The sequence below is a fragment of the Natrix helvetica genome (assembly GCF_964273705.1).
Source record: "Natrix helvetica genome assembly, chromosome: 8".
Classification (NCBI taxonomy): domain Eukaryota; kingdom Metazoa; phylum Chordata; class Lepidosauria; order Squamata; family Natricidae; genus Natrix; species Natrix helvetica.
Window position 1 is genome coordinate 2,740,400 of NC_138559.1, and position 26,915 is coordinate 2,767,314.

General features: G+C 47.8%; 2 protein-coding genes across 3 annotated transcripts in view; both read right to left on the reverse strand.

Annotated features, from left to right (window-relative positions):
• Positions 1–6,440: 6,440 nt before the first annotated feature.
• Positions 6,441–10,845, reverse strand: ADRA2B (adrenoceptor alpha 2B). The gene is made up of 2 exons (XM_081960498.1): positions 10,754–10,845; positions 6,441–8,850 (listed from the first exon to the last, which is right to left on the reverse strand). Exon 2 carries the CDS (start codon positions 8,227–8,229, stop codon positions 6,886–6,888), a length of 1,344 nt encoding a protein of 447 aa, XP_081816624.1. The 5' UTR covers positions 8,230–8,850; positions 10,754–10,845; the 3' UTR covers positions 6,441–6,885.
• Positions 10,846–16,746: 5,901 nt separating this feature from the next.
• Positions 16,747–26,915, reverse strand: part of ASTL (astacin like metalloendopeptidase) — a 37,786-nt gene continuing 27,617 nt past the window's right edge. For both annotated transcript variants that reach the window (XM_081960931.1, XM_081960932.1), the window contains 2 exons: positions 22,197–26,408; positions 16,747–16,900 (listed from right to left, as the gene is read on the reverse strand). In XM_081960931.1, the coding sequence (XP_081817057.1) occupies positions 16,845–16,900; positions 22,197–26,408 (4,268 nt within the window). In that variant the 3' untranslated portion in view covers positions 16,747–16,844. The remainder of the gene's footprint in view (positions 16,901–22,196; positions 26,409–26,915) is intronic.

Sequence of the window (26,915 nt, forward strand, 5' to 3'; positions counted from 1 at the left end):
TTCAGACAAATGGTTATCCAAGATCTTCTTAAAAACTTCCAGTGTTGGGGCATTCACAACTTCTGGAGGCAAGCTGTTCCACTGATTAATTGTTCTAACTGTCAGGAAATTTCTCTTCAGATCTAAGTTGCTTCTCTCCTTGATTAGTTTCCACCCATTGCTTCTTGTCCTTTGGAGAACAGCTTGACTCCCTCTTCTTTGTGGCAACCCCTGAGATATTGGAACACTGCTTTCATGTCCCCCCTAGTCCTTCTTTTCATTAAACTAGAGGGTTCCTGCCAGTGTTCTTCGTATGTTTTAGCCTCTAGTCCCCTAATCATCTTTGTTCTTCTCTGCACTCTTTCTAGAGTCTCAACATCTTTTTTACCTCATGGCGACCAAAACTGGATGAGAAGAGAGAGAGAGAGAAAGAGAGAGAGAAACACGCAAACACACAGAGCGAGAAAGAGACAGAGAAACTGAGAAGAGAGAGAGAGAGAGATAAAACAGAGACAGAAAGAGAGAGAGAGAGAGTGAAAGAGAAAGAAACAGAGAGATAGATAAACAGAGACATACACAGAGAGATAGACAGAGACACAGAGAGAAACAGAGAGAGAGAGAGAGAGAGAGAGAGAGAGAGAGAAACAAGGAGCGAATGAGAGAGAAAGAGAGAGAGAGAAAAACACACAAACACACACAGAGAGAAAGAGACAGAGAGACAAAGAAAGAGAGAGACAGAGAGAGAAACAGAAAGAGAGACAGAGAAACAGAGACAGGAAGAGAAAGTGTAAAACAGAGAGAGAGAGAAACAGAGGGAGAAACAGAGAAAGAGAGAGAGAGAGAGAGAGAGAAACACAGAAACAACACAGAGAAAGAGACACAGAGAGACAGAAATAGAGAGGGAGAGAGAGAGGGAGAGAGAGAGAAATAGATACAGAAAGAGAAAGAGTGAAACTGAGAGAGAAAGAAACAGAGAGAGACAGAATGAGATAGAGAGAAACAGAGACAGAGAGAGAAACAGAGAAAGAGAATGAAGAAGAGAGAAAAAGAGAGAGAGCGCGAAACACACAAACACACACAGATAAAGAAACAGAGAGAGACAGAAATAGAGAGGGAGAGAAACAGAGAAACAGAGAGAGAGAGAAAGAGAGAGAGAGAGAATGAGAGAGAGAGAGAAAGAGAGAGAGAGAGAGAATGAGAGAGAGAGAGAGAGAGAGAGAGAGAGAGAGAGAGAGAGAGAGAGAGAGAGAGAGAGAGAGCGCAATCTATGCTTCCTTGCTCCTGAGAAAAAGCAAAGCAGCCCCTGGGAACAAGGAGTTTGTCAGTTTGTCAATCAAAGCACTGACAGCTAGCCTGACTCTGTCCATTTGCAAAAGCTCTCAGCCCTGGCCAACAGCCGGCCCTTCCTTGCGCCCTCTAGTCAAAGGCTTCTGCAGTGCCAGAGACAGCCTTTGCTCCAGAGTCAAGACAGGGAGGGCTCCACTCCGTTCAGGGAGCGCTCAAAGTTACGGCAGCACTAAAAGGGGGAGGGACTTAAGACCATTCCCCACACTTATTGACCATTATTCCCATGGTCACGTGATCAAAATTCAGACCCTTGGCAACCAGTTCATACATAGGATGGGGTCCTGTGGTCCCCTTTTGCGACTTTCTGACCAACAGCGCAGAAGCCAGATTCACTTAACAATTGCAAAGATTCACTTAATGACTGTCTCGCTTAGCAACAGATATTTTGGGTTCAAAATTTGAGGATTACCTGTAACACAGAAAAAAACAGAATAGAATAGAGTAGAGTAGAGTAGAGTAGAGTATTAGAATAGAGTAGAGTAAAGTAGAGTACTAGAATAGAGTAGAGTAGAACAGAGTACAAGAATAGAGTAGAGTACAATAGAGTAGAATAGAGTAGAGTAGAGGACTAGTGTAGAGTAGAGTAGAGGAATAGAGTAGGGTAGAGTAGAGTAGAAGAATAGAGTAGAGTAGGGTAGAGTAGAGTAATAGAGTAGAGTAGAGTAGAGTGGAGTAGAGTAGAGTAGAGGAATGGAATAGAGTAGAGTCATCAAATAGAATAGAGTGGAGTAGAGTAAAGTAGAGTAGAGAAATAGAGTAGAGTGGAGTGGAGTGGAGTGGAGTAGAGTAGAGTAGAGTAGAGTAGAGTAGAGTAGAGTGGAGTAGAGTAGAGGAATGGAATAGAGTAGAGTTATCAAATAGAATAGAGTGGAGTAGAGTAAAGTAGAGTAGAGAAATAGAGTAGAGTGGAGTGGAGTGGAGTGGAGTAGAGTAGAGTAGAGTAGAGTAGAGTAGAGGAATAGAATAGAGTAGAGTTGTGGAATAGAATAGAGTGGAGTTGAGTAGAGTTGTGGAATAGAATAGATTAGAGTGGAGTAGTGTAGAGTAGAGTAGAGGAATAGAGTAGAGTAGAGTAGAGTGGAGTGGAGTGGAGTAGAGTAGAGGAATAGAATAGAGTGGAGTGGAGTAGAGTAGAGTCGAGGAATAGAATAGAGTGGAGTAGAGGAATAGAATAGAGTGGAGTGGAGTAGAGTAGAGTAGAGGAATAGAATAGAGTAGAGTAGAGGAATAGAATAGAGTGGAGTGGAGTAGAGTAGAGTAATAGAGTGGAGTGGAGTAGAGTAGAGTAGAGTAGAGTAGAGTAGAGGAATAGAGTAGAGTAGAGTAGAGTAGAGTAGAGTAGAGTAGAATAGAAAATATGGAATGGAATGGAATGGAAGAGAAGAAAAGAACTGGAAGGGACCTTGGAGGTCTTCTAGTCCAACCCCCTGCTTGAAGACTTCCAAGGTTCCTTCTAGCCTGATAATTCTATACTTTGCAATTGGCTTTGTGATTTGTTGGGTGAATAGAATAGAGTTGAAAGGGACTTTGGAGGTCTTCTAGTCCAGCCCCTGCTCAAGCAGGATAACCTATCCCATTTCAGATAAGTGACTGTCTAGCTCTAGTCTATTCTTAAAAACATCCAGTGATGAAGCACCCACAACTTCTGGTGGCAAGCTGTTCCCCTGGTTATTTGTCCTTACTGTTAGGAAGTTTCTCCTTAATTCCAGGTTGCTTCCCTCCTTGATTAGTTTCCATCCATTCTTTCTTGTCCTGCCCTCTGGTGCTTTGGAGAATAAATTGATGCCCCTCTCAAATACTGGAATGCTGTTATCATGTTGCCCCTAGTCCTTCTTTTCTTTAGATTAGCCAAACCCAAATCCTGCAGCTGTTCTTCATATTTGTTGAGGCAACCCTTATTTTGAACAAAAGTGCAACGTCTCATGTTTCGAACTGTGTACTATAGCCAGGAAGGCATCTTAAGAACTATTTCTAGCTGGGAATTGTTAGGAGCAAATGCTTCTCTGAAGATGAAAACTTTTGCCCTAGAACTTATTTTGCAACGTTGGGACAATTAAACGAATTCTGAACACTCCACTGGGTTACATCAGGACAGCAATTGTTTGGGGAATCTCATCCCCAGAGCGTCTAATGCAATAAAATAAAATAAAAATACTTATGACAAATGGCGTTACAGCAAAGGCTTCTCTGTCTTGAGTAGAACTGGGGGGGGGGGGAGAAGAAAAACGAAGTGGCACACTGTAAGATTAATGATGTAAGAGTGGAAAAATTAAAATACAAAATCTTTTCAAAAAAAGAATGTCAGACCGAGCTGTCCCGAAGAAGAAGAGGGGGTCAACCTATTCTCCAAAGCACCAGAGGACAAGAAGCAATGGATGGAAATTTATGAAGGAGAGATTCAACAAAGATATAAGGAGGCATTTCCTGACATCGAGAACAATTAATCAGCGAGCGGAATGGCTTCCCTCCAGAAGCCATTGCAGAGCTGCACAACACTGGAGGTTTTTAAGAAGCGTTTGGACAACAATTCAATTTCAATTCTGAAAATATGTATGGTCTCCTGCTTAAGCAGGGGGTTGCACTAGAAGACCTCCAAGGTCCATTCCAACACTGTTATTCTGTTATATGTCAATTGATCAGAATAGAGGGATCTTGGAGGTCTTCTAGTCCAACCCCCTGCTCAAGCATGACATATTTTTATATGACATATAAACATGACATCCAGGCATGGGTACCGGTCAATACATACTCAAGCCAGAAATATTCTGTCCAGCTATAGAACTGGACAGCCATTGGTTTTCCACCATACAGTGGAGGGGGTATCCGGCAAATTCTGACCTATTCTGGAAAACGGGTAGCAGAAATGTTGAATAGTTCATAGAACCGGAAAATACCATCTCTGGCTGGCCCCGCCCCCATCTATTCTCTGCCTCCCAGCAGATCGGGAGGGAATGGAGATTTTTCAGTATCCTTCCCCTGGAGTGGGAAGAGAATGGGGTTTTGCAGTGTCCTTCCCCTGGAGTTGGGAGGGAATGGGGGTTTTGCAGTATCCTTCCCCCAGGAGTGGGGAGGGAATAGGGATTTTGCAGTATCCTTCCCCCAGGAGTGGGGAGGGAATGTGGATTTTGCAGTATCCTTCCCCTGGAGTGGGGAGGGAATGTGGATTTTGCAGTATCCTTCCCCCAGGAGTGGGGGATTTTGCAGTATCCTTCCCCCAGGAGTGGGGAGGGAATGTGGATTTTGCAGTGTCCTTCCCCTGGAGTGGGGAGGGAATGTGGATTTTGCAGTAACCTTCCCCTGCCACGCCTACCAAGCCATGTTACGCCCACCAAGCCACGCCCTCAGATCCAGTAGTAAAAAAATTTGAATCCCACCACTACAGGTTTGCTCCATAATTTCAGCCAACATTTTTCCTTTAACTTCAATTAAGTTAAACAGATCCAAGTTGGAGAGAGCTGATTTGGAGCGATTTTAAAGTTCCTTACTCTACTCCTAGAGATGATCCTTAATTAAAAAAACCAACACCTTTGTTGGATTCACTGCAAAGACCTAAGATTGCAGCTGCTAGGTGTAGCCCTTTACATCCGTTTAGCGACCGTTCGTAGTCACAACAGCACTGAAAAAAAGTGACTTACGACCATGTCTCCCAATTACAACCGTTGCATTATCCCCGTGGTCACACAATCTAAATTCTTGGCAACGGGCTCAAATGTATGACGGTTGCAGTGTCCCAGGGTCATGCAATCTCCTTTGGCGAACTTCAGACACGCAAAGACAACGGGGCAGCCGGATTTGCTTAACGACTGCGTGGCTAACTTCACAAACCGAAAGATTCACTTGACAATTGCAGCAAGGTTGTAAAACGGGGCCAAACTCACTTGGCAACTGCCTCGGTTTGCCACGGAAATTGAGGGGCTGACTTGTGGTCGTAAGTCGAGCACAGCTGTTTTCTGCAGAAGGGAAGTCACTAAGATCAATATAGTGTCCCCAATTATGTGACTGAGCCCTCCCTCTTGAGGGTTTTGGTTTTTTTAACTACGGCAGCCTTATCCACCTTCTGTGTCATTCAAGGTCAAAGTTCCCCTCGCACACATGTTCTAGTCGTTCCTGACTCATCTCTGTTTCAAAGCCGAAGAGCCAGCGCTCTCCGAACACTGTTCCCTTCCCACCAAAGGTGGTCCCTATTTTTCTACTTGCATTTTTTACCTGCTTTCGAACGGCAAGGTTGGCAGAAGCTGGGACAAGTCCCGGGACCTCACTCCGTTACGTGGCGCTAGGGATCCGAACTGCCGAGCTCTCCGATCGACAAGCTCAGCGTCTTAGCCACTGAGCCACTGCATCCTTTCTCTGCTGTTAAGAACATGCAAAAAAAGTTGGCCATAGAAAAACTGATAAATCTGGCAAAGAACCGATAGCAAAACCCTTCCCAGCTACAGCTTAGGAGCACGGCTGGTTTTTAAAAGATGACAACCGCCATAGAGTGAAGCAGAAGGGGGGGATGGATTTGTCAACAATGATCCCCTCCCCACATATGCCAAAGTTTCACGGACCATCCAGGAGGTCAATGTGTGCTCCAATGTTTCAGTTACGTATTTATATTTTTTCTTCCTTTTCTGCATGGACCAAATATCTATATTAAGCTACCCATTTGATTTGGGGCAGTTGTTACCTATGTCTGTCTGTCTGTCTATCTATCTATCTATCTATCTATCTATCTATCTATCTATCTATCTATCTATCTATCTATCTCCCTGAAAGTGTATTTTCATACCCAGATTCCTGAGCTGAAAGACTCAGATTTGCAGATTTATTTCGAAACGGGTTCCATGCTAGACGCTTGAATATTTCTATATATGTGGATTGCTGAAGCCATACAGATGCCCGCAAGGGAAACCCAGATGTACAACGGCCATAACAATGAGGAGCAAATCTATTTCCCCCTTTTAACTCTTTGCAGAATCAGACATGTAGAAACAGCTGCTGATATTTGGCCTTTTCCACCCTAGTAAATGGAAGAGTTCATAGGGCTTGTAAACCAAGTTTGCCTAATCTTTCATCGGGCCCTCATTTAGCCCCAAAAACAGAAGAAGAAAAGAATTAATCAGAAGTCTTCGGACATTGGCAAAGTCATTTTAGTGAAAAACATACATTGGCAAAAAAACAACAACGCCCATGTCCATGTGTGGATTTCTGTACGCAGACAGAGAACAGATTAACAGAGTAAGAAGGGACCTTGCAGGTCATCTAGTCTAACCCCCTGCCCAAGCAGGAGACCCTACATCTGCCTCTAACTGGGACCGAGCTCACAACCTCCTACTTGTCTCTCTCTCTGGAAAACACACACACACACACACACACTTGCTTCCCCAGCAAACTTTCTGAAAAAATCCCACGTCAGATCCAGCACTCACCTCAATCCCTCACCTGTCGACACAAAAGGCCCCCAAATAAATACGTTTCTGGGTTTTTTGTTTATAGTGTTGTGTCAAGAGAGGGACCCCCCCAAAAAACTACCATGTTTCCCCTTGGTCTCTCTTCTCGCGGGGATCCCAGCCGGTCTCACCAAGCTGTCTGAGTCCACTGCCTGCAGAGAATCTTCCGGAAAGCTTTGCGGAAGTCCTGGTTGAAGATGGTGTAGATGACCGGGTTCAAGGAGCTATTGCAGTAGCCGATCCAGAAGAAAAACCGGAAGGTGCTGTCCGGGATGGAGCAGTAGCCTGAGGGGCAGACGGCCCGTAAGCTGTAGAGGAAGAAAAAGGGGAACCAACAGAGGACAAACACCCCAATCACCACAGTGAGGACAAAGGTGAACCTCTTCTCGCGGTTGAGGTGGGCCTTCTTCTTCCAAGGGTTGGCGCTGAGCGTCTTGACCTTCCTCACCAGCTGGACCTCCCCTCCGGCCGTGGCCAAGGTGTCCATGCCTCGTGGCGACTTGGATGGTGCTCCATTGCTCCTCTGGACGTCGTTCCTCGGGAGGCAGCCCACGGGGCTCAATTCTGAAGATGGCTTTGCCTCTGGCAAGGATGGAGAAGGGCTGCCGGCAGAATCTGGCTCTGGCTCCCAGCCCTCCTGGCTCTGGAGAGAAATGTTTTTGGTGGAGGGCAAAGGGGAGTTCACTTGGTCACTTTCCTGGGGAGGGACCTGAAGTCCATTCGACTCCACGTTCCCTTCTGGCTTGGCCTGGTCCTCCTTGGGAGGAGGAGCCGCCTCCGGTGGGCTCCCCTTGCTTGGCAACTTCTCCCCTTGAACCTTCTCGTTGGGCCCCTTCGCTTGAGAGCTGTATCTGCTCCGGCGCCTGGCTATTAAATAGATCCTGAGATAGACCAAGATCATGATGACACAAGGAGCAAAGAAGGAGCAGGTGCTGGAAGACAGGACATACCACGGTTCGTCATTGAGTTCGCACTTGGGGATGTCCTCTTTGGCAAGGTTCTGGTTCTCCTTGAGGACCAGCGGGGGCAAGGAGATCAACGCTGAGACCAACCACACCATCAGGATGATGCCTTTGATTCGCCGGGGGGTCCTCTTAAAATTGTACTCGATGGCCTGGCTGACCGACCAGTAGCGGTCCAGGCTGATGGCGCAGAGATGCACGATGGACGCCGTGCAGAAGAGGACGTCCAGCGCCAGGTAGGACTTGCACCAGGTCTTGCTGAAGTACCAGTAGCCCATCAGCTCGTTGACCAGGGAGAAAGGGATGATGAGGGTGGCCACCAGGATGTCTGCCGCCGCCAGGGACACCAGGAAGAGGTTCTGAGGAGCCTTCAGAGACCGGCTGGTCAACACGGCGATGATGACCAGCACGTTGCCAAAGATGGTGAAGAGGATCAGGAAAGTGGTGACGGCCGCGATGGTGGCAGTGGCTTGGATGCTGTAGCTCTCCTCACTCCCTGAGGTGCCCATGGTCCTTTTGGAGCGACCCACAGAAGGGGGGGAGGGAGGGAGGGAGGGAGGGGCAGCTTCTCAGCTTCGAGGGTGCCTGGAGGGCCACACCTCAGACGTCTCCATTTGTAGCTGGTCCAGAAGAAGAGGAGGAGCAGAAGGACAGTGGGAGAGAAACTGAGGCAGCAGGTCCTGCTTCCATCCTGAGATTCAGCCCTGGGGAAGCCTCCGCTCCGGCCAGCTGCAAACTCCAAGTGTTCTTGCTGTCAGCCTACTAGGACACGAGCCAGTTTCTGCCCAGCCATCCCAGCAAATCCCCTTCCTCCGTCTCTTTTTCCTTCCTTTTTTCTTCTCCCTCTCGCTGATGATGGCCAGGTTACAGCATCACAGTGGCCTCGGACAGGAGAATCTTGGAGTTCCTCTCCTGACGCCTCCTCTTCCTCCTCCTCTCTCATGCAAAAGTTGGGAGAGGCATGCTCAGCTGCCTGATGCGCTTCCTCCCTGCCCTGTGAAGGCAGAACGGAGCTGCCTGTGCCTTTTGAAAGGAGCTGCGGGGGGGGGGGAGGGCTGGGGTGGTTCCCCCCCTCTTCTTCCTTCTCCACACTGAATGTGTGACGTGCGATATCAGGCAGTTGTGGAGCTCTTACGAGAGGAAACAAAAGCAGAATGAGAGGAGGAGGAGGAAGAGAGACCCTCCCCACGCCCCCTTCTTGGAGGAGAGAGAGAGAGAGATTGAGAAAGGGAGAAATAGGGAGAGAGGGAGAGAGAGAAAGAGAATGAGAAAGAGACTGAAGGAGAGAGAGAAAGAAAGAGAGAAATAGTGAGAGACAAAAAGAGCGAGGAGAGAGTGTGGGAGAGAGAAAGAGAAAGACTGAAAGAGATTGAAGGAGAGAAAAAGAGGAGGAAAGAGAGAGAGAGTGACTGGGAAAGAGATTGAAGGAGTTAGAAAGAGAGAGGAAAGTGATTGAAGGAAAGAGAGATTGAAGGAGAGAGAGAGGGAAAGAGAAAGTGAGAGATTGAGAAAGAGAGAAATGGTGAGAGAGTGAGGAGAGTGAGGAGAAAGACTGAGAGAGAACAGGTAACTCCATGACTGAATGCCTGTCTGGGGCTGGCCAGGTGTGGGCTTTCTCAGAGAAGCTTTGGGCCCAAGGGGGGAAACTTTGATGCGGGACCTGTTTTCCGAATGAAAGGTTGACTCAGGTGCTCTCCCTGCACAAAGCTGGAGGATCTACGCAGGGAGGGTGGACAGAGAAGTCAAACTGGGCAGCCCCGCACCTGAAACCCTTCCCCCCCCTGTTAAAAATCCATTTCCATCCTATGGAGCCTGCATCGCATGGGTGGGGCTGCCATCTTGACTTTTTTGACCACCTTTCCCCCTGAAAGAAGCAGAAATGGGCTCAGGGTGCAACTGGGAGCAGAGGTGGCTGCCCCTGGTGAGAAATGGATTGATTCATTTTGGATGCTGCCCAGCTTCTTTATCAGGGGATTCTGGGTGGATTGCAAACTGAAGGATGGGTGGGAAATGTTGCCCCCACCCCCCAGGCGGGAAGGGCCTGCAGGCTCCCTGAGGGTCTTCTCTCTACAAAGTCTCCATTTTCTTTTCGGATGGAGAAATCAGATTGGCCAGCAAAAAATATTGGAGCAGTAGAAAGAAAGAGAAGAGCTCTTTCCCAGGAATGGAGGCATTGTTGGCAGGAGATAACAGGAAGGGGGGAGGGAGGGAGGGAGGGAGGGAGGGAGGGACGTAGGAAAGAAAAGGAAGGAAAGGGGGAGGGAGGGAAGGAAGGAAAGAAGGAGAAGAAAAGAAGGAAGGGAAGGAGGGGAAGAGAAGAGAAGGGAGAGTAAGGAGGAGAAGGAGGAAGGAAAGAAGGGAGGGGGAGGGAGACAGGAAGGAAGAAGAAAAGAAGGGAAGGAAGAGATAGAAGGAAGGGGAGGGGTGGGAGGAAGGATGGAAGGAAGGAGACGGAAGGAAGAGAAGGGAAGGAAAGGAAGAGGATGAGGAGTGGCTGTGAAGGGGAAGGGAGAGTAAGGAGGAGGAGGAGGAGGAGAGGAAGGAAAGAAAGAAGGAAGGAGGGGGGAAAGAAGGAGAGTGGGAGGGAGGGAGGGAGAAGAAAGGAAGGGGGGAATTGAAGAAAGAGAGAGAAGAAAGGAAGGGAAGGGAAGAAAAGGAAAGGAAAATGATAAGGAGGGGATGGGAAGGGAGGGGAAGTGAAGTGAAGGGAGAGTAAGGAGGAGAAGGAAGAAGGAAAGAAGGGAGGGAGGAGGAGGAAGGAAGGAAGAAGGGAAGGAAGAGAGAGAAGGAAGGGGAGGGAGGGATGGAAGGAAAGAGAAGGAAGGAAGGGAAGGAAAGGAAAAGGATGAGGAGTGGATGTGAAGGGGAAGGGAGGGGAAGGGAAGAGAAGGGAGAGTAAGGAGGAGGAGGAGGAGGAGGAGAGAGGAAGGAGGGATGGAAGGAAGGAAGGAAAGGAAAAAGCTGCAGTCTCTACTAGAGAGGGAAGAGAAATTAATTTAGTTTCCCTATGAAAGCCAATATCTGCAGTTTTACCTTTTCAAACCAGGATACAAAACCAGGTTCTCTTTCAACAGTCATAATTTTCTCCATTTCCCAGTGTTCTCCGACATTTTTTTTTAAAGGGGGAGGGAGGCCTATCAGAGCCTTCCAAACAATTGTAAACAGCAGTTTCCACAATTTTCAGCCAAGATAACAAATCATAAAGGATGCTGGCATGAGATAATGAAGAATTGCTGCTTGTTCCTTCTCCCCCTGTTAGCCAGGATCTACGAAAAGCCCTTCTTTGGGGCCACAGTATCTTAAGAGCCCAACAAGCCAGGAATCCCAGTTCAGACATGGCTAATGAACTATAAACCGTGGCTGCCCAATTCCTTTAGCAATATCTGTAGTGAGAAGATCCAAGGAAAAACGACACAGCTGTTTGATGAAGCGGATTTAGTAACGCCTAAATTTTTAGGCATTACTTTAGGGACGCAGTGGCTCAGTGGCTAAGATGCTGAGCTTGTCGATCAGAAAGACCGGCAGTTCAAATCCCTAGCGCCGTGTAACGGAGTGAGCTCCTGTTCCTTGTCCCAGCTTCTGCCAACCTAACAGTTTGAAAACACATAAAAAATACAAGTAGAAAAATAGGAACCACCTTTGGTGGGAAGAAAACTGCGTTCCGTGCGCCTTCGGCGTTGAGTCATGCCGGCCATATGACCATGGAGACGTCTTCGGACAGCGCTGGCTCTTCGGCTTTGAAACAGAGATGAGCACCGGCCCCTAGAGATGGGAACAACTAGCACATATGTGCGAGGGGAACCTTTACTTTTAATCAAATCTATTTTTTGGAAAAGATAATCCTGCGATTCGGGGAAGCATCTGAAAAGTCTAGAAATGTTTTCAAAAGCAAACGGCATACGTGCCTTCCCTCCCATTTTAATTTTGCTTAAAATACATTTTTTTGTGCGCCGTAGGTGATGGCCCATCCATGGCCGAATCAAATCCACAAATCACCTGAAATACAATTACGACAAAGAAATATTTGAATTTCCTGAGCGGGGTTTGTTTCATGATTTCGTAACATGTGTGTACGGCTGTGCGCTTAGCATGGATTTATAAGAACAATAAAAACTGCTGCAAAATTACAGGGAAGGAAGGCACTTCTAACGCTCCCCGGGGAGTTGATGACTTATCCATTGGACAATAGGGAGGGAGGTTTATTTATCAAGGAAGTGTCACCATCGCTTTGTGGTGGAGGAAAGGCACCATATTTCTTCCCACACCTGCACGATCCATGAGTAAGACTGCTAAAAATGATCCAGATCCAAAGATCTTGGATGCCCAGAGAGCCCTTGGCTTGCCGCCATTCGTTTAGCGATGGTCCAAAGTTACAACGGACCTGAAAACAAGTGACTTATGATTTCCAAATCAAAGAGACGATCCTTCTCGAATCTGTTGCAATTTTCAAGTAATTGCAGAGATATTTTCTGTTTTCCCAAAAATAAGACCTCCCTGGATAATAAGCCCAACTGGGGTTTTGAGCGCATGTGCTAAAATATGCCGCCCCCCCCCAAAAAAAATAAGCCCTCCTCTGAAAATATTGCAACACAGCAGCAGCCCTGAGGTGACCACGCTCGCCGCCTCCTGCCCCTCAAAAATAAAAAGGCCTCCCCAAAAATAAGGCTAAGAGCTTATTTCGGGGGTCAAATGAAAATAAGAGCCTGTCTTATTTTGGGGGGACACATGGTAGGATTGCAGCTACTACAGAGAGCCCTCGACTTGCAGCCATTCGTTTAGTGACCATTCCAAGTTACAAGAGCCCTGTAAAAAGTGACTCATGATCATTTTTCACCCTTAAGGACTGTTGCAGAATCCCCATAAACGTGTGATCAAAATTCAGACACTTGGCCACAGACTCGTATTTATGACGGTTGCAATGTCAATGACTTTCTGACAAACTTTCCAGGGGGAAGAAGCCTGATTCCCTTAACAACTGCGTGACTAAAGTTAACAATGGCAGGGATTCACTTAACAATGTGTCCAAGGAAGTCGTAAAACGGAGCCAAACTCACTCAACTGTCTCAACTGTCTCATTAGGGGCAAAACTGTTCCCCGAACTGCCTTGTTTTGCAAGGGGGAAAAGTTGGGCTCGGTTGCGGTCGTAACTCAAGGACTGCACGTATCTCAATGGCTGTTTTGTTTTTTTCCTGCCAATTTTTGTTTTCTACCCGAGCCATTTCCCCCCCTCCATCCAGCAGAATGGCACCGTCTGAGGAAGGGTGGAGATACGGTAAGAGGAACCATTACAAGCCCCCAGAGATCCTGCAGCCCATCTCAGCTAAGTGCTCTAAAGAGCCATGGAGACGGAAGACGGACCCTCCTCAGACGCCTCACAATTATCCATGGAGCCAGAAGAGGACGGGAGGGCGAAATGCATAGTGTCTCGCCTCCCAGAGCCACCTCCTGCTGCATGGGACCACCACAGAGGAAGCTTCCAACCAGTTCGGCCCAGTTCAGAAGAGTAGGGAGTAACTTGGCCTGGCACGCCCCGGAACAGATTCTCTTGGCAGCGCTGCTACCTTGTTTTTGGCTTCTGCGCATGCACAGAAGTTTTTTTTAGTACTGCACATGGGCACACATCCCTAAGCAAACTGGCGGCAGCGGCAGCAGCCGGAAGTCAGCCCTGGACCACGATGCCTTGAGGTGAGGGAGAAAGGGGGCTGGGAGCCACAGATGCAGAACCATTGAGGAGTGGTGAAAGCGGGGTGGCTTTCTCCGGGGTTCCAGAATGTTACGCCTGGAATCCTGCCTCCAGTTTTGGGCACCACAATATAAAAAGCACTGTGAAGCGGTATATAAATCTAAGCTATTCCTTCCTTCCTTCCTTCCTTCCTTCCTTCCTTCCTTCCTTCCTTCCTTCCTTCCTTCCTTCCTTCCTTCCTTCCTTCCTTCCTTCCTTCCTTCCTTCCTTCCTTGTGGCACAGTGGTGAAATTCAATTTTTTTTACTGCCAGTTCTGTGGGCGTGGCTTGGTGGGCATGGCTTGGTGGGCGTGGCAGGGGAAAGATACTGCAAAATCTCCATTCCTTCCCCACTCTGGGGCCAGCCAGATGTGGCGTTTGCCGGTTCTCCAAACTACTCAAAATTTCCGCTATCGGTTCTCCAGAACCTGTTGGGTTTCACCCCTGGTTAAAATGTAGCAGAGGTAAAGGTTCCCCTTGCACATCTGTGCTAGTCGTTCCTGACTCTAGGGGGCTCATCTCCGTTTCAAAGCCGAAGAGCCAGCACTGTCCGAAGACGTCTCCGTGGTCATGTGGCCGGCATGACTCAACAGCGAAGGCCACGGAACGCTGTTCCCTTCCCACCAAAGGTGGTTCTTATTTTTCTACTTCCATTTTTTGTTTCGAACTGCTAGGTTGGCAGAAGCTGGGACAAGTAACGGGAGTGAATTCTGCCCACTGCCAGGAGTTCGATCTTGATCAGCTCAAGGATGACTCAGCCTTCCGTCCTTCTGAGGTGGGGCAAATGAGGACCCCGATTCTTGGGGCAAAAGGCTGACTCTGCAAACTGCTTAGAGAGGGCTGGGAAACACTGTGAAGCGGCATAGAAGTCCAAGTGCTCTTTGCTAAAGGCTTCTTTGCATGTGTGGCTTCCCAAACACCTGACAAATCCCATCATTGGGGCCACCTTGACCTTTTATGGGACCTCCCCTCCCTGTAAGAATCGATTGAATGCCCAGCGAACGGTTCATCCGCGAATGAGCGGTTTCCCTTCTATTGTCGGGTGTCCTTCTGGCAAGATGCACTTGTGCTGACCATGGAAATGTGTCGGTTGAGCCGTGAGGCTATGTGTCCCTCTGGGTGCAGCTGGTGCCCTATCATACAGCATCTCAAGGATGGTGAGATCATGGGAAAAGTGCAGAGAAGAGCAACTAAGATGATCAAGTGATTTGGAGTCTAAAACATATGAAAAATGGTTGCAGGATTTGGGTTCAGCTAATTTGGAGAAGGAAAGGACATGAGAGCAGTATTCCAGTCCTTGAGGGGTTGCCACAAAGAGGAGGGGGTCAATTTATTCTCCAAAGCCCCTGAAGGCAAGACAAGGAACAATGGTTGGACACTGATCAAAGAGAGAAGCAACCTGCAATGAAGGAGAAACTTCCTGTCCTGAGAAGAATTAACCTATGGAACAGCTTGCCTCCAGAATTCGTGAGTGCTCCATTACTGGAGTTTTTGAAGATGAGAATGGACAGCCACTTGTCCAGAATGGTATAAGGTCTCCTGCTCTTAACAGAGGGGGTTGGAGACTCTCTCCTCTCCTCTCCCCTCCCCTCCCCTCTTCTTCTCCTCTCCTCCCTTCTTCTCTTCTCCTCCTTTCCCCCTCCCTTCCTCTCATCCTCCTCTCCTCCCTTCTCCTCCTCTCCTTTCCCCTCCTCTTCATGAAATCTGCTAGTCAGCAAAGAGGCCACCAAACTTCTTAGCACAATTGGGAAGGGAAGGGAAGCCAAGCGAGGGACAAGAATAGGACAACACTGCCCTCTGTTGGATAAGGAATTTCTAAACCTGATTATCTTTCTGCTATTTTGTGTCCTCATCCATCTGGCTTCCAGGCACGAGGCTCTCAGCATTATAGTCTTCTAATGATTGGAAATGACAGAGTGGGAAGCACAATCGGTCATGTGTGGGAGACATTTACTCTCTGTTGGGAACTCTGAAAGTCAGTAGTGACCCATCCCGACCTGTGTTTTCTATGCTGGAAAAGATACAGGACTTGACAGAATAGTAGAGCTGAAAGGGGCCTTGGAGGTCTTCTAGTCCAACCCCCTGGCTCAAGCAGGAGACCGTACACCATTCCAGACCAATGGCTCCACTGGCTCTTCTTAAAACCCCCCATCTTGACTTTTCAATGCTACCTTTCCCGACAGCGATAAATTTCTGCATTTTATCTGTTTCCGCAGTCAACCCTCTCTTGCGCGCTCTCTTTGAAAGCCAGAAAGCAAACTTATTAAACTTACTGCATTCAGGGGGAAAAAAAAAGATTCCATCAAAGCGCAACTCACAGCAACAGACTCAACGTCTCCCTGTGCTCTCGCATGTAATTCTAATGAATGTAGAAGGGCTGTGGAATTAATATCCACTGCAGCTAAAAATGTGACTGATCTTTTAAAAAAAAAAAAAAAGAGCCAAACTGCGAAATGTCGCCTTTTGTAAATGGATCGTTCCAAAGCAGAGCCCCTGGTCAGTCTGGGTCAGCTTCCTTCCCGCTTCAGCCCTAACTCATTCATCCCTTCTGCACCTGCCTGCGGGGGATACAGAAATGCATCTCACCAACAATGAGTGAAAAGTTGGCATTGTATAGAAAGCCTAGGAAATGTATAGAATGTGGGACATTGGTGGCTCAGTGGCTAAGACATGGAGTTTTGTCAATCAGAAAGATCGGCAGTTTGGTGGTTCGAATCCCTAGCATCGTGTAACGGACTGAGCTCCCGTGACTTGTCCCAGTTTCTGCCAATCTACTGGTTCAAAAGCACGTAAAAAATGCAAGTAGAAAAATAGGAACCATCTTTGGTGGGGAGGTAACAGTATTTCATGCACCTTTGGCATTGAGTCATGCTGGCCACATAACCACAGAGACGTCTTTGGACAGCGTTGGCTCTTTGGCTTTGAAGCGGAGGTAAGCACCGCCCCCTACAGTTGGGAACGACTAGCACAGATGTGCGAGGGGAACCTTTACCTGTCCAAGGCAGGAGTGGCAAATGGTTGTCCAATATTTTTTTCCCTGAGAATCTCCAGCAATGAAGCACCCACAATTCTGCTTTGGAACTGCTAGGTTGGCAGAAGCTGGGACAAGTAACGGGAGCTCACTCCGTTACATGGTGCTAGGGATTCGAACTGCCAAACTGCCCACCTTTCTGATTGACAAGCTCAGCATCTTTAGGCATTGCCTTGGACAGGCGATTCGGCTAGAAGACCTCCAAGGTCCCTTCCCACCCTAGAATGCTATGAAACATGGAAGACCACAGTCACTGAAGCTGTTAATCCAAGGTTGCTGCATGCTTTATATTTATTTGATTAATTTGTGACCCCGAAGGCAGATAGTTTTATCATAAACACTGCCCACAGGACTTCTGACAGGGAGCCAGATCATCGAATTGAGCCTTGCATCTGACTTCGTTGCCGATGATGCCTTTGAGCGCTACCTGTGGAGAGAGCACATGGGAAAGAGCACATTCTAAGCACTTTGGCCTTTAAAAAAAATATCGAATTAAACATGAGAGGAAAAGGAAACCGTTTGCAAGAGTGTGCTGTCTTTGTCGGGTGGTGAGGACATTTTAAGCGTGAGAGAGGACCATGCTGTCACCAACACAACCTCTACCTTCTTTGATTTAATGCTGTCAGGTGTGCAGCCATCTTTTCTTGTGGATCTTTGGCCAGCCACACTTTCTATTATTCTGCTATGCATTTTCTATGGTGGGAAAATGGGAGGGGGGATTGTAAGGAGTTAGATGCTACGTAGCCATAACAAAATTATTTCTAGAAAGCCAAGGTCATCCTTTGTCTCTGCACCTCTGCACCTGACCGGAACTGGATGGCTGGAAGCTGCCAACATGGGATACTGGACAATGGAACTTGTGGGAGTGGGGGCAAGATCTTGAACTTTCAACTGGGTGGGGAAAACTGGGAAGCTTTCAGATTTGGGTTTTCCCAGATGTGCCAACATGGTTCTCTTCATAAATTGGAACTGTGAGCAATACTTTGCCTTGGAGTCAGATTTCATTTTGGATGCTATTTGGAACTCTGACAAATGCATTATAATTAAACAAAGTCCATGGGTGCCAAAGGTGCTTTATTCAAGAGGAATTTCTGGGTTTTTTTTTATAAAAAGTTTTTAAATTTTTATTTTCATATAAATATCCACAGGTAACTATTTTTATTAGGAATAATTAAAGGGAAGTATGAGAAGAAAATCAAATATCTAATTCTACCAGGGACGTGTGGTCAGGGGAGGCAAGGGAGGCAGAGCCTCACCTCTCTTCATGAAATAATAGTATATAATATTATATACAATATATATATATAATATTATATACATGCGCCTGGCCGCGCCCGGGAGCTGTGGAGGCAGAAATGTTGTCGGCACTCCCAGATGACGAAGCCACGAAAGCGACTGGGGGAAGGTTCTCGTTGTTCCCCAGTCGCTTTCGTGGCTTCGTCATCTGGGAGTGCCGACAACATTTCTGCCTCCGCAGCTCCCGGGCGTGGCTGGACGGATGCAGCCGAGGCGGTCCGGGTGGATGAAAGAGCGAGCGAGCGAGCGATGGAGGTCCTCGGTCGCTCGCCCGCCGGACTGCCTCGGCGCCACTCTGGCTACCTCCGTCCATCCGCACCCGCGAGCTGCGGAGGCAGAAATGTTGTCGGTGCTCCCGGATGACGAAGCCACGAAAGCAACTGGGGAACGACGAGAACCTTCCTGCCTCTGCTGGACTGCAAAGTCCAGCAGAGGCAGGAAGGTTCTCGTCGTTCCCCAGTCGCTTTCGAGGACTGCGGAGCGCGAGCCGGTGGAGCACGCTCAGGAAGGCGGGGAATGGGATCATGTGTGCTGGAGGCTGAGGCAGCCTCAGCCTCCAGCACATGTGGTCTCATTTCCCACCTTCCTGATGAAGTCACCAGCCTCACCAGCCATAAACCTCACCACACGTCACTGAATTCTACATATAACCAAGTCAGTAAGAATATCATATGCACAAAATTGGAAAAACAAACATATACCAACAGAAGACAATGTGATAAAAAATGTTTTTTGAATGCGCCAAATTGGACAGGCTCACAAAAGAGTTAAAAGACAAAGAGGAATCAGAGTACTACTTAGTATGTGACTGATTGTATAATTGGCTAGAGGAAAGAGGGGGAAAAACAGGATAGTAACAAAGAGTAGAGGAAAGATCAAGAAACCACAAAACAAATACAAAACCGCAGAATCAGTAAGAGGGGGAAATTCAGAATAGATTGTAGATGAAATAAGAAATACGAGAGGTTCAAATGTATATAGCATGTATGAAATAAGATGTGTAAAATATGTATATAGATATGGATATAGTAGATAAAATATATATGTATTGATACAGGAAACACAATGAATATGTAAAAAATGTAAAACGTGCGGCAAAGATGATATGATTGCATAAATAAAATAAAAACCTTTAAAAAATATCCACAAATATAGCATTACATCTTAACAGTCACTATTATGTATTATCCAATGCAGGGATGTGCGGTCATTGGAGGCAGGGGAGGCAGAGCCTCACCTCTCATCATGAAATAATAATATATAATAATAATATCCACAAGGGAGTTTCATATATATATGAGGAAGAGGAGGGAAGAGGAGGAGGAGCGCGCGCGGGGCGGTGCCAGCTGGGCAACCGGCAGAGGCAGGAGGGTTCTCGGAAGCGCCAATAACCTTCCTGCCTCCGCTGTACTTTGCGCGCTCCTTGCAACTGCAATAGACGTCCAGAAGTGGCAGAGGCTTGTTGACGTCGCCGCAGCTGCCATGCGCAGATGGACGGAGGTAGCGAGAGTGGAGCCTAGGCAGTCCGGTGGATGAGCGACCGAGGATCAAGCTGCCTGATCCTCCATCGCTCGCTCGCTCGCTCGCTCTTTCGTCTGCCCGGACCCCTCGGCGCCACTCTGGTTACCTCCGGCCGGCCACGCCCAGCAGCAACGTCGGCGACGTCATCAAGACGAAGTGGCTTGGAGGCAAAGTGCTTTTCAGTGCTTTTCTGTGCGTCTGGAGTTTAGGTAGATAGCCGGATGTCCTAAACGCCAGGCGCACAGAAAAGCAGCTGCTGTTGGGGATCGCAGAACGCGAGCCAGTGAAGCGCTCCGTGATCCTTTTCTGTGCGTCTGGCGTTTAGGTAGATAGCCGGATGTCCTAAACGCCAGGCACACAGAAAAGCAGCTGCTGTTGGGGATCGCAGAACGCGAGCCAGCGAAGCGCTCCGTGATCCTTTTCTGTGCGTCTGGCGTTTAGGTAGATAGCCGGATTTCCTAAACGCCAGACGCACAGAAAAGCAGCTGCTGTTGGGGATCGCGGAGCGCTTCGCCGGCGAAGCGCTCCGCGATCCTTTTCTGTGCATCTGACATTTAGGTAGATAGCCGGATGTCCTAAACGCCAGGCGCACAGAAAAGCAGCTGCTGTTGGGGATCGCGGAGCACTTCACTGGCAAAGCGCTCCATGATCCTTTTCTGTGCGTCTGGCGTTTAGATAGATAGCCGGATGTCCTAAACGCCAGGCGCACAGAAAAGCAGCTGCTGTTGGGGATCGCAGAACGCGAGCCAGCGAAGTGTTCCGCGATCCTTTTCTGTGCGTCTGGCGTTTAGGTAGATAGCCGGATGTCCTAAACGCCAGGCGCACAGAAAAGCAGCTGCTGTTGGGGATCGCAGAACGCGAGCCAGTGGAGTGTTCCGCGATCCTTTTCTGTGCGTCTGGCGTTTAGGTAGATAGCCGGATGTCCTAAACGCCAGGCGCACAGAAAAGCAGCTGTTGTTGGGGATTGCAGAACGCGAGCCAGCGAAGCGCGCTCAGGAAGGCGGGGTAATGGGGTCACGTGTGCTTGAGGCTGAGGCAGCCTCAGGCTCCAGCACACGTTGTCCCATTCCCCGCCTTCCTGATGACATCACCAGCCTCATCAGCCGTAAACCTCACCGCACGTCACTGATCCAATGTTATATCAATTTTTCTCCCCATCTACCCACAATCTCTCTCATTTGTTCTTCTGCTTTCCATACACCATATTATACCCTTTTCCACTGCCTATTCTACCTCCTCTTCCTCTCTCCTCTTCTTCGCCTCCTTTCTTCCCTCTGCCATCTCTCTCTTCTCTACTTCCCCTTTCTCTCTCCTTCTCCTCTTTCCACTCCTATCCTCTCCCCTCTTCCCCCTTCCAGTCTCTGCGCTTAGCTTTCTGGACTCCACTTGGACTTTCTGGCTTTTTCTTGGAAGACGTTTTGCTTCTTAACCAAGAAGCTTCTTCAGGTCTGACTGGATGGTGGGGAATGGAAGGATTTATATTTCTTCCTGACAGTTGGTCATTTGCATCCTTTTAGAAGGTCAGTTGAAACATTTGGAGGTTTATCTGAGTCCTCAGGGTCACCTGAGTGGCGCAAATAGTTCCTGTAGTCTGCAATTTTTCCCCTCTGGAAATCCATTCCTATTCCCACACCATTCCAAGGGTGTCCATCTCAAATTGTATAACTAGAAGTCTCCAAGTCCTTCAATGACCCTCTAAAAGGATGCAATTGACCAGCTGTCTGCAAGGAGTATAAATCCTTCTATTCCCCACCATCCAGTCAGAGCTGAAGAAGCTTCTTGGATGAGAAGCGAAACGTCTTCCAAGAAAAACCAGGAAGTCCAGCTGCCTCTTGAAAAAAAAAACACCTTTGGGACTACCAGGACCTCGATGACAGAGAACCTCCATAAACATAGTCCACATGCTTACTTCTTACAGATTTAAGAGTTTTATCAAGCTGTAATGCTAACAATTTCAAATTTGGCAGCAACCTTTGGTCATTTTTGCCATGCTTTTTTTGCCCTCCCCATGCTCCAGCGGCTTTATAGCAGCCTGGGGAGGGTGAAAACAGGCTCCCTTGCCCCCTCCCCCAGAGGCCCTCCGGAGGCTTCAGGAGCTTCCCTGAAGCCTCCGGAGTGTAAAAAACCGGCCCAATCGGCAAACCGGAAATTCGGGAATGGACTTCCGGTTTGCTCGTAGGGCTGGTTTTAGCCCTCCGGAGAGTTCAGGGGCCTTCTGGAGGTTTCCCTGAAGGCTCCGGAGGGCAAAAAATCATGCCACGAGCAAACTGGAAGTGACTTCCAGGTTGCTCATAGAACTGGTTTTAGCCTTCAGGGAAGCCTCTGGAAGGCCCCTGAATGCTCCAGAGGGCTAAAACCAGCCCTATGAGCAAAACGGAAGTCCATTCCCGAACTTCCGTTTTGCCCATATGGCTGGTTTTTCGCACTCCGGAGGCTCAGGGAAGCCTCTGGAGGGAGAAAAATGGCCTCAAAAGAAGGCCAAAGTCGTGTGCCCTGACAAATGGCCCCCACGTGCCACCTGTGGCATGTGTCTCATAGGTTCGCTACCACGGCTCTAGGGGTGGTGTTCATCTCCTTTACAAAGCCGAAGAGCCAGCGCTGTCCGAAGACGTCTCCGTGGTCATGTGGCCAGCATCACTCAATGCCAGATGTGCACGGAACGCTGTTCCCTTCCCACCAAAGGTGGTTCCTATTTTTCTACTTGCATTTTTTACGTGCTTTCGAACTGCTAGGTTGGCAGAAGCTGGGACAAGTCACGGGAGCTCACTCCATTAGGTGGTGTTAGGGATTCGAACCACCGAACTGCCTTCCTTTCTGATCGATAAGCTCAATGTCTTAGCCACTGAGCCACCACAACCCTTCCCTTCGCATCTACAGGGACGTAAAAGAATGGAATTACCCCTTACCATCTAAGCTCCTGAAAGTCTTTCCAGAGACCCTCCTGTCTTCCATGGACTCTGCACTCTTCTCTTCCTCCTTCTCAAGCGTCCAGTCCAGGCTGTCCTTTTGACTTTGCTTCCAGCCACACAAGTTCTCGTTGAAGGAACAGGATATCAAAATGTCACCTGTTGTCCTCTCTTTGGGCCCTGATTTATTACCTCTCCTTTTCTCAGAAGGAGGCAACTTTTGGAGAAGAGTCCATAACTTGGACTTTGAGTGGAGTCTCTCAGGCTCTCTTGATTTCGTCATGTTGTCCATTGAAAGGGCCGCATCCTGACCGATGGCAGGAGGACTCGGGAATCCTCGTAAGTATCCAGAAAGATGCTGTTGTTGAATGGTCCCACCTGAAGAAGCCATGGTTTTACTCATATGCTTCTTTGGGAACAGTGTCTTCACCCTCAGTCTTCTGGGGATTACTCGTCCAATATCTGAGCGCACCAATTTAGGATCAGGAGCTGGCGAAGACAGCATGAAAGGAGGTGGAGTTGCTGTTATTCCCAGCAGAGATCTCTTGATACGATGGAGATGGACAGGATTGCGTGCTTCTAGGTGTCTTCTGTTCTTCTGGCTCCTAGTCATCTCTTCCAGGGTTGTTGCCACTTGAGTCTCAGAGATTTGCCGGGACGATTCCGTTGCCAGAGGAAAGAGTTCTCCATGTATCACTCTTGTGGAAGTCTCCGTGGCCTCTTCCAGACCTTTGGCTCCATATGTCATAGAAGACCTCCTTCCTGTGTCAGCTGAGTCAAGAGTTTGGAGCTGGGGCAGAGATGTTCTAGCAGGCACCAAAGCTCCTTTAGCAAACTCTGTGACCATACGGTACACATCTGCAGTTCCCACCTTCTCTGTATCATGAGGGTTATAGACACCCAAAACAGAAGGTACCACTTTGGGTGTTGTAGCATTTAAATGGGGAGGCATCAAAGCAACAGAATATGATTGGCTAGAAGGACCACTAGTGTGGTGTACATTCCATTTCTTCTCTTTGAAAATTGTGGACTCTTCTGTTTCCGTGGAGGAATTAGTGGGAAATAAGTGAGATGAGGAGTTCATACCTAGAACGGTGGTTCCTATTGTGCCAAAATGACTTTCTTCAGATGCCTTTGAGCCAATTCCTGTGAGTTTAGCAGCTGCTGGCACCCCTGATCTGTGGGCATCATTTTCTTTCGTAAATATCTTCCATGTCTCCTCCAGAAAGTTGGTTGAAGTTTTTCCATCCCATATTGGCCTGATGACTTCCTCTAAAGGTTTCATTCTAGTGTGTGGTCCAGGCTCAAACTGTAGGAGCTTTGTGTGTTCCTCATGGTACCCCCTGGTAGAAGCTCCAGCATGACGTGTCCCGTGGATTCCAGTGGAAGCCAATGTGCTGCTGTTGGTCACCATTGGCATCTCTCCACTTGGTTTGGAAGCGGTGCCCGTGATCTGTTTGGAATCATATTGCATAATAGTCTGGTTTTCCCTAGAGTCCAGAATGATAGTACTGGACAAGCCAGTAGATAGCACAACTGTAGTGTCCAAAAGGGATGACGTAGATGTTCTAAGATGGCCACCAACAGATCCATCCTTAGGGTTCACAGGCTCAGGAGACCATAAGGAACCTGTGACCAACGGTGGAGCTCTTCCTTTTAGAGACATTGGTTGCCTTTCTAACGAAGGAAGTCCTGTGCTTTGTCTCCCAGCTGTGCCTTCCTGAATACGAGCTGTGGCCAAGCTCATCCCACCCATAGTCAACTCTGCTATTGATCTGGCTGGCATGAGAGGTTTCCCTTCTGCAGAAGGGACAGTTTTATTAAGCTGGAAGGGAAGTCCTGTTCCTGGGGCAAGTTCTTGAGATTGTGTAGGCGAGCTTTCGGGACGCATTATAAAATCTGTGCCCGCCAAATAAAAACGGGTTTGGGGTCTGTTCAGAGTTGGGAAGCCATGAGGCAAGATGGTGAAAAAATGGGAAGAACCAACCATTAGTGGTGCAGAGGACCTGGTGCCACCTACCACAATCATCTCTGGAGCTCTTTTCGTTGGACTTCTTTGTGTGAATTCATTCATTTTCACTGATAAAGTCTCTTCTTCAAAATGTCCTATGGAACGATTGGTTCCATTTCTACTTCCTGGCTTTGTGAAATCACCCAAATTTCTGGGATAAGTATTTCTTTCTCTCCCTAGCTGAAATATCCTACTTGAAGTAGGACCAGATTCTTGAATTTCTGGCCTTGGACTTCTTTTGCCAGTAATTCCCAATTTTAATTCCCAATTTAAAGAGCTGAATTTCTCAGTGGTGTACCCCATAGGTGAAGTTACTAATGTTCTAGATACAGACACCGCTAATTTCTTACCACATTGTTTTGGGGACTCCACTGCCCTCAGCCTATTAGCAGAACTGTTGGCTTGAATCTCGGGACGTTCAGCTCCAGTTATTCTTGACAAAGCAGGAGAAGGTTGACTTGGAGTTTCTTCATCCCCTTGTTCACGTTGGGTGGATACTTGGCTCCCAGATGGTTCCGTGGGAAATTGTCTCATCAAAGTGGTTCTTCTAGGTCTTTCCCCGTGGCCCAGATCAAACTTTTGAGTCATCGCTAACCTCTCGAGAGTCTTCATTGATGCTATTTCTATAGTCTTCCCCATTGTTTGTCTTTTGTTATCTGCAGATGGAGACCATCCCACAGTGATGAGTCTCCTAAGATGGTGACTCTCATCACTGCTTGTTTGAGACCATGACCTATCGTCCCCTTGTCCTGCTGCTGTCTTAGAGCTTTGCTCTGTCGGTTGGACAGCCACATTGATTTTGATGGCCAAGGAAGCAGTTTTCCCCCAAGTGGGAATTTGGCTTGGCAACTCCGTGTGGTTCAATGCATGACTTTCAACCTCCACTTGCCTTTCTGTAACATGCAAGGAAACTGCCCCAGGGGGCTTACCTGTAATGGGTTCCCCCCATTCATAATCATTTCTTGCCAGGTGAGGTGGTAGCAGTGAAAACGATTCTGCTATCCTAGAAGGACTGTCGTCCAAGGAAAAAACAGGGTTGACAGTGACCGCTTCCTGAAGAGACGATGGTGCTTCAGAAGTGAACCAACCCATGTATTTTGTTGAAGCTTCCAGAATTTCAGGAACTGGTGTCTCCTGTCTAGGAAGTAGAACGTCTCCATGTTCATGTCTATTTTTCATGCTGGGGGGCTGAATATAAGGAAGTGTGGTTGATTTCTCATGGTATGAACTTTCTGCATATACTTCCCTCCCCACTGAGCCAGAAACCGTGAAGATGTTCTCCAGAACTTCCACTTCGGTGCCTTGAGGTTCTTCTCCCAGTCTCACTTGGCTGGAGATGGTGGTTGGGCTCCAGAGGGTAATAGAGCTAGATAAAGAGCTGGTTATGTTAGTCAAGACATTCTCCACTGGATGTATAGAATCTGGGCTGCCTGTTTCATTGATAGAAGCAGTTACAGCTTGATGGAATGCCTCCTTTGATTGTCCCTTGGAGTGTTTCTCCACCACAGATAGAGGGGACCTTGGAGAACCCATTCTAATATCTGTCTCATTACTTCCCACTCCCAACAAGCCCGACAACTCCACAGCTGTAGACTGTTCTCCTGTAGGCTCCAGAACGGTGGCTTTTGAGCCAGAAACTTCCACCCTAGCTTCTTTCTGACCAAGTGTCATTGTAGCTCCATGGATTGTGACCACCGAAGAAAGGACAGAACCTTTGGACTGAGAGGAAGATGTCTGCCCCATCTCTGGAGCAGCCGTTGCTCTTGTTCCTATGGGGCTTTCCTCAGTTGGTGTATATGCTTTCAGATATTGTTTTCTCGACTGCCATCCAGTGGTCGGATTCTGGGAAGTCCATGGTGCAGGAGTTTCCTCAACAACATTGCCTGTTGCCTTTGTCTTCATCTGTCTAGTTTGCGTTGTTTCCAGCACGTGTTTCGAAGGCACCTGAAGTTCTCTGCTTACTTCTCTTGAGTGAGAGGTCATGGTAGATACAGCCACACTCTGTTCAGCCACCTTTGTCCTCCTCAACTGACCCGATGCTGTGCTTAGATCTTCACCAACAGTCTTTTGAGATGACAAAATGGGCTCCGTAGTCTTCCTAACAACAGCATTGGCTAAATTGGTTTTAGCAGAACAAGGTTCAGGCTGAACAGGGATGAAGTCCATAAGCTTCTCTTTGATGGCTTCCTCAGGTGCCGCTTCTGGAAATATAACACAAAAAAAATTAGATAACCATGTGCTCCTGGGTCATAGAAGAAGACATTCTCCACCCGTTAGTCAGCTACATGCTTGCCAATCCAGTTTTCCTTTATTGTGACAACTTGAGTAAGCTCTAATTGCTTGAGTTCATAAACTGAGGAAAGCCATAAAACCTGGTTTATCAACCAGCATTGAATTCACATTACTCCTTACACCAAAGCCCAAGAAAACACAGCTTAGTGGAAGAGGTGAATCCTCATAATGTTAAAACCCTTTTTTCTCCTTGTAGCACACATCATTTTGTAAGAAGTTAGCTGTCAACTATCCAATTAATGAACCCAAAACAAGGAAACACTCTCTGGAGAATTGAACTCCCAAAATTAAAACTTTATTGGATACACCATGTTGGTACTGAAGAAACAAAATCAGCTCTGGTTTTCCCACGCAAATGCAGTTAAACAATGACTTCCCATTCTCTCCACCCTGGGATGATCACATTGTCCAATTAT